This window comes from Zea mays, chromosome 3 (assembly GCF_902167145.1).
Source record: "Zea mays cultivar B73 chromosome 3, Zm-B73-REFERENCE-NAM-5.0, whole genome shotgun sequence".
Classification (NCBI taxonomy): domain Eukaryota; kingdom Viridiplantae; phylum Streptophyta; class Magnoliopsida; order Poales; family Poaceae; genus Zea; species Zea mays.
In genome coordinates this window covers 205,032,137-205,039,219 of record NC_050098.1, presented here as the reverse complement: position 1 = coordinate 205,039,219, position 7,083 = coordinate 205,032,137, and the positions used below count along the sequence as shown (strand labels likewise).

General features: G+C 52.0%; 1 protein-coding gene across 3 annotated transcripts; it reads left to right on the top strand.

Moving 5' to 3' along the window:
* Positions 1-1,472: 1,472 nt before the first annotated feature.
* LOC100501789 (uncharacterized) lies at positions 1,473-6,053 on the top strand. Of its 3 annotated transcripts, none has more exons than XR_004857020.1 (8): positions 1,473-3,030; positions 3,121-3,528; positions 3,744-3,827; positions 3,909-3,979; positions 4,084-4,160; positions 4,271-5,079; positions 5,337-5,498; positions 5,609-6,053. XR_004857020.1 is itself a non-coding variant. In NM_001323402.2 (8 exons), exons 1-8 carry the CDS (start codon positions 2,109-2,111, stop codon positions 5,792-5,794), a joined length of 2,058 nt encoding a protein of 685 aa, NP_001310331.2. In that variant the 5' UTR covers positions 1,595-2,108; the 3' UTR covers positions 5,795-6,048. The 3 variants fall into 3 exon arrangements, 1 of the variants encoding a protein (NP_001310331.2); XR_004857019.1 differs by having other exon boundaries at positions 4,271-5,145; positions 5,232-5,498; NM_001323402.2 differs by having other exon boundaries at positions 1,595-3,030; positions 4,271-4,418; positions 5,609-6,048.
* The last annotated feature ends 1,030 nt before the right edge of the window (positions 6,054-7,083 follow it).

Below are 7,083 nucleotides of genomic sequence, written 5' to 3'. Positions count from 1 at the left end.
GGGCCCGGACGGTCCGCGTGTCCCGAGATTAGATTAACTCGGATGTTTATCCTTATCTCGTGCGTGGTTATCCATCTTGTTGGACACCAAAATGAGCGGACGGTCATGCCCATGGGCCCGGACGGTCCGCGTGTCCCGAGATTAGATTAACTCGGATGTTTATCCTTATCTCGTGCGTGGTTATCCATCTAATCGCGTGGGAGTTTGTTGGCTATCTCTTAGGAAAAGGTCCAGACCTCCTCCCCTATAAATATAAAGGGGTACGGCCGATTGAGAACCCCCGAACACATTCCAATCGAACCAATTACCTTACTTACTTTTCCTGCCCTAGGAGTAGATGTAGCATAGTTCTAGTTGTAGCCTTCCGCATATCCACCTCCACCCCTAGTCGACTCTACGTCGTCTAGATCCGTCTTGGGTGGCCTGCCGATCCCAAGACGACCCTAGGATCTCACCCCTCCCGGGGGGCAAGATCTAGTTGTCCATCCAAGACCTCTTCCTCGATTTGATCTCTTAATTCTTAGGCGACTCCACGTCGTCTGGGGACGCCCCGGGTGACCTGTCGACCCGGAGCACCTTAAGATCTTTTCCCCCAGGGGACGAGATCTAGATTCCAGCAAGGAGGAGGAAGACGACCCTGTCGTCAGGTCGCGGACCGTCCGACCCAGAGCTGCGGACCGTCCGATGTGACATAGGGAAGACACCGCTCCTGCGCCCAGGTCGCGAACCGTCCGGTCCAAGGCCGCGGACCGTCCGCGCCGTCGCAGAGGGCACTACCAGACGATCCAGCGACCTGTCGCAGGCCGCCACTACTGTTCACCTTGCGGAGCCGAACCCAAGGTGCCAAATACCGCCAAGCGGTTCATTATAGTGTTTGGTGACAAAAAGGCACCAACACAATGGCTCGATAAAAAGGCTAAGAGAAGAAAGAAGAAGCTAAAGCTACGTAATAACAGCTTGTAAAAAGTTCAATCGTATCGTAAGCCGTCACGCTGATGTTTGATTCAAATAATTGTAACGTCATTAATAATTAATGATATTAAATTATATTTGTTTAAGTTAAACCGTAATCAAATCCTACACTAAAAACTAAAACTTATCTATACCAACTTATTACCGTTGTCACTCGAGTGTTAATTATTAATATTTAAGTTATATTTTGTGAATCAAACCAAACCTCGGTGCTTGAGGTCTCGGGCGCAATCAAAACAAACCCGTAATTTGTTCGTCTCGTCCGAAACAATCCGCGCGACGGCGGCTGTTCGTTCGTGCGGCGCCTCCAGTCCCAGCTGCGCTTGCTTGCTTCCATGGTTTCCAGTTTCCACCGGAAGCTGGACGCCGCACTGCAAGGCCAGCGGTGGGCGGTGGTGGCTGCGGAGCCACTCGCGACAAAAAAATGCACGAGAAATACCAATACCAGCGGTGTTTTTTTTAGCGTTTTCCCCTCGCCTCTGCGGCTCTGCCCCCAACGCGCGATGCCTCTGTAGCTGTACTGCTTGCTCCTCAGTCCAGCTATCCGCATAGACTTCGCACCAACCCATCTCCCAGTCTCACACACCAAAGAGGAAAAAAAGCCTTGTTTTTTTTCTTCGGAGAAAGGAGAGGGGGAGAAAATTATACTACTCTCTTCTGTCCAGTCCAGCCGCGGACACCAAGGCACAGAGGCAGGCAGGCGGACAGGGTAGGCAAGAGGCGAGCTCGGCGAAGGCGCGGAGAGGGGAGACAGCCAGCCGCTGCATTGCGCTACATTGGGCAGGAGGGCTCGCCGCCGGGGGAGGCTCGGATCTTGCGTCTCTGGCCGTGGCTGCCGCGTGCTTGCTTCGTTTGGTGGCGCTGCGCCCATTGGCGGGCGGCCTCGGTCCAGCGCGGCGTGATCTGGCGCGCGCCGCCGACTCCACTCGCGTGGGGAGGCCTGGATCTTGACGCTCTGCTGTCGCTGCCGCGAGACCCTGGGGGAGCCACGCTGTGCTCAGTCGCCCGCAGTCCGCTGAGCTGCCGAGTGCGTCCGGCGGGCGGGAGATCTGGCCGACGGCGCGGCGCTGCAGATCCCCTGCCTGCGCGGGCACGGCTCACTGCTGCTGTGGAGGCTGTTGCGCGCGGTGGTGCCGATGGGCTACGGGTACGTGGATCCCTTCCCGCCCCCTCAGCAGCCACAACAGGCGGCATACGTCGCGCCGCAGCAGGGGGACTACGGGCAGCCGCAGCCGCAGCCGGCTCCGCGGCCACCGGCTTGCCCGTACTCGTCGTCCGCCTCCGCTCCGCCGGGCTCCGCGTCCTATCATTTTTCGCCTCCGGCACCGTCCCCTCCGCCGGTAAGTAGCCCACCTCCGGCGTCCCCTTTACCGGAGCCATCGGCGCCACCTGCACCATTGCTGCCATCGCCGCCGCCTCCTGCACCATTGCCGCCATCGCCTCCGCCGCCAGCATTGTCGCCTCCTCCGCCGGACGCCCTCCCTCCGTCGCTTCCACCGTCACCGCTGCCATATCCAACCCGATCACCACCTCAAGCCCCGCCGCCCCCGCTGACGACGGATCAGCCGCGCGTTCAGCCCCGCGTATACCCATCACCGCCACCGCCGTCCCTCCCTCCTCCGCCGCCTCCCACCGTCTCGCCGCCAGCGCCGGCTCCATCCAATTCGCCGTCGCCGTCGCCTGCTCCAGCTGCACAAGCTCCGGGTCCCGCGCGTGTTGCTGCCTATTCGCCTCCCCCGCCTAGAATCGCCCCTCCGCCGCCTCCGCACTATCACGGCAAGTCGCATTACACGCCGCACTCGCCCGTGAAGTCGCATTCGAACTCGAGCCATGCAGCTAGTGGCAGTGGCAAGAACATCGAGATATCGAGGGAAGCGGCCACCACCATTGTAGCACTGGCCGGTCTCGCCATGCTCAGCTTTATTGGCGCGACCATTTGGTTCGTCAAGAAAAAGCGCCGGCGCATAGAGCCTCCGGCTACATTGCCTACACAGCAACCAGCTCCTCCGCCACCGCCCAACTACATTCCATCTTCGGCTGGATCCTCGCTAGCATCAGGTAAGAGCATAACACTAACATGCCGTTTTTTATGCATTCCATTCCCCAATTTTAGACATCAAGCTGGTGCTAATTGTTTGTGATGGGCAGACGGATTCTACTTGAGATCGCCAGGGTATCCTTTCATGAGGTACAGCACTGGGAGCCATGGTTTTCCATACTCCCCAGCCGACTCTGGGATTGGGTATTCCCATATGCTGTTCACACCAGAGAATTTGGCAGCTATCACAGATGACTTTGCAGAAGATAACCTTTTGGGAGAAGGTGGATTTGGGTGTGTGTTCAAGGGCATTTTGCCGGATGGTCGCCCTGTCGCCGTCAAGAAGCTCAAGATTGGGAATGGGCAAGGCGAGCGTGAGTTCAAGGCTGAGGTCGATACTATCAGCAGAGTACATCATAGGCATTTGGTTTCTCTAGTAGGCTATTGCATTGCGGAGGGCCAGCGAATGCTTGTTTATGATTTTGTTCCCAACAACACACTATATTACCACCTCCATGGTGAGGACATTTTCCTTTCAATTATATTATTTTCTATCACTTGAAGGGTAGGCCCGATGCACTGGTGAGAGCTGTCTCACTGAGTCATCAGGTCGCGGATTTTAAGTTGTCTCTCCGCATCGCGGGGGAAGGCTTGCCTCTTTATCTCTTCCTCAGACCCCACTCATGTAGAGCCTCCCTTATATGATCATTAACTTGACCTCTCAAAACTGCAGTAAGTGAAACATCACTGGATTGGCGGACAAGGGTTAAGATTGCAGCTGGAGCAGCCCGAGGGATTGGTTACCTCCATGAAGATTGTAATATTTTTACTGAACTATTTATTTAGCGGTCCCTAATGTTGGATAGTTCTCTTAGTATTTGCTGTTTTTGTTCATTAGGTCATCCACGTATTATTCATAGAGATATTAAATCATCCAATATTTTGTTGGACAACAACTTTGAAGCTCAGGTAATGATATGGTTTGGTGCACAAGTCTACATGACAATATTTTGGTATGCTACTGTGATCGTAATTATCGTAGAAACTTATTATATTCTATGGAAACTATTCAGGTTTCTGATTTTGGACTTGCAAGGTTAGCGGCTGATTCCAATACACATGTTACCACACGTGTCATGGGGACATTTGGGTAAGAAATAAAGCAAATCCACACCATCTTCCAGTTTTCAGAGTTTATTGTCTAATCTATGCCAAATATCTAGCCTAGTTTGCAGAACTAACATGACATATCCTCTCCAGGTATTTGGCTCCAGAGTATGCATTGTCAGGAAAGTTAACAGCAAAGTCTGATGTATATTCTTTTGGGGTTGTTCTTTTGGAGCTGATCACAGGAAGAAAACCTGTTGATGCTTCTCAGCCGTTGGGAGATGAAAGTCTGGTTGAATGGGTGAGTTCATCACTTCATTGTCTATAATAAGCGGCCTTACTGCATGTCACTAATGTTAGGTTCTAAAGTATGCGTAACTTTTCTGTTTTTTAACCATAACCAGTAACCATAGTCATGAGATTGAGATCCACTAATAAATGACATGATTATTTCGTGATACACCAATGGATGTGTCTAGACTTCTTCAAGCTTCAACTGTTGATTTCCTGTTCCACTGTCTGTCGATAAATATCCATTAAGCTGAGGTGGAAGTCGGATGCCTCAAAGTTTGAGTTCTATCATGCAGTCGCTAAATTCTCTGCTGATGCTTTCGCTAGTTCATTCGTTTTCTTTAAAAGATGAACGGCCCTTGTACTTCTTCCATGACATGGTCATTGCTTCTTATAAGATGTTTAATCGTTCCACTGGTCCCATTTGCACAAACATGTCAACCAAGAGAGCGATATGGAGAGAACGCATTTGCTAAAAGTTCCAGTGGCTGTACCTTTTATAAAGTGGGGCCAGTGGGCAACCAGATTATTCTTCCAGAGTGTCACACAAAAGGTGGTTAGAGTGCTAGGGACCTATTTATTGCAGTCTTCATAGTTCATACCGCTGTTCGGTGTGAAAGAAGTTCGGATGGGAACTTAGCACTCGACGCAGATCCTTGCGGTCATGGAAGGTACCGACACATTACACAAACGACACCTAAATTGATCTGAACAAATTGCTTGTGTCTATTGTCTTGGTAAGGGTTTCATACTGTCTTCATGTACTGTGTGCATCGTAAAAAGATGCCAATGATGCTAACCCGTAGTTGTTTGAAATATTTAGGACGTCGCTGTGTCTTTTACAACGAAGATTATGAATTGGACTTGGACAGGTTTGCTGCCGTTACGATCTCAACCCAGAACCTTATGCATGCTGGAAAATTTGCAGGCCCGCTCCGTTCTGACGAAGGCGATCGAGCATCGGGAGTTCGGGGACCTTCCTGACCCCAGGATGGAGAACAGGTTCGACGAAAACGAGATGTTTCACATGATAGTAGCCGCGGCCGCATGCATCCGGCACTCGGCGGCAATGAGGCCACGGATGGGGCAGGTAAGTAACACACAGTGCGCACCATCTTTTCTTCTTCTTATATTCCTGAACGGCTGGCATTGGCAACGAAGGATCAAAACGTGACCGGTGTGTCTCGTTCCCCCCCCCAGGTGGTTAGAGCACTAGATAGCTTAGCGGACTCTAATCTGAACAACGGCCTCCAGCCCGGGCGCTGCGAGGTGTTCTTGGAGCCGCAGTCCGAGGAGATCAGGCTGTTCCGGCTGAGGGAGTTCGGCAGCCGGGACGGTAGCGAGGAGCTGAGCCAGGCGAGCTGGAGGAGCCGGAGAGACCTGTGAACAGACACACTCGGTACAAGGTCATTAACATTCTTTTTTTTTTGGGGGCCATTCTTTACATGTAATTATCTCGTTTACATGATTCTTTCTTCCTTCTTACTTTTCGTTTGTTACTTTACTCCTCCCTGAGGCAATTCTTGTTCCTGGTGGAATAGATTTTGCATTTTCGTTCGGGAGATAAGTAAATGAATCCTCTGTCTTTTCTCTCTCTCTCTCTCTCTCTCCAGTGAATAGTACACAGAAAGTTTGGTTCCTGGCATTCTTTCTCTGATAAGTACTCCAGTGAACAATCTTGATATGCTTCGTCGCTGCTTTTGGAGCAGGACAGTTGCTGAACTTGCACTGCAAGTCTCTGTACAAGGATTAGGGCAGCAGGTGCAGGTCACTGTACGCTTAAGTGACAACTATACTATACAGGCGCTGCGTTGGACGGGCACAAGTACAATGATTAGCGGGTGCTAATTTGTATTCGCGGAATGCATGCATGCATGCATCCTACGCGCAATTATTCCTGCCCTCCGTTTTGTCAAAAGGCTGGGCGGGCGCATATCATTGAGATTTGCATAGATCCCTCGCGCGTCGGTCGGTCGGTCAGGATCGGTGGATCGCCTTGACGCGGCGGCAATAATTCGGAGCGGCAGCCACATGATGGAGAGCCGGTGGCGGATGGCAATGTCTTACCAAGAAATACGCGTACGAGCTGCGTGGATGGAGGAGCGACCGCTGCTGCATCGCACGTCTGTCGGTCGGTGTCGCTTCTTCGTCTTCTCCCCTTTTCTTCGGGAAAAAAAATAGTTGTTTTAGTTCGGCTGTCGTGTGGTGTGTGATACGTTTCGGCTTTAGAAAGAATCTAATGCAGAGCCCACGCCAGAGGAAGCCCAATAAACTTTGAGGGCCGAGGGCGGAACCACGTGTTTCACAAGAATCGTCGTACGATCCAGAGCATGCTTGTTCCGTACGATTCAGAAACTGGAACCAGCCCATGGATGATGGTCCAGCATGAAAGTAAAGCCAGAAAGCACGCAAAAAAGATCCAGAGGCCCAAGACAAGTCCAACCTTGACGAGGAGCCGCCGAGCCGGACCGGACTGGACTGGAGTCCCTTCCGCAGGACACACGTGGCAGCCGCGCCGCAGGTCCGCCGATGAAATTATTGAGAACTACGTTACCACGGATCACCAGATCCGCTCCCTTCCCTCCCATCAGCAGTAGAGGCGCAAGAAGATGTAGAGAACCAGTCTCCCTTCCCATAAGCACGACAGAGGAAACACACGAGACACTGGATATAGG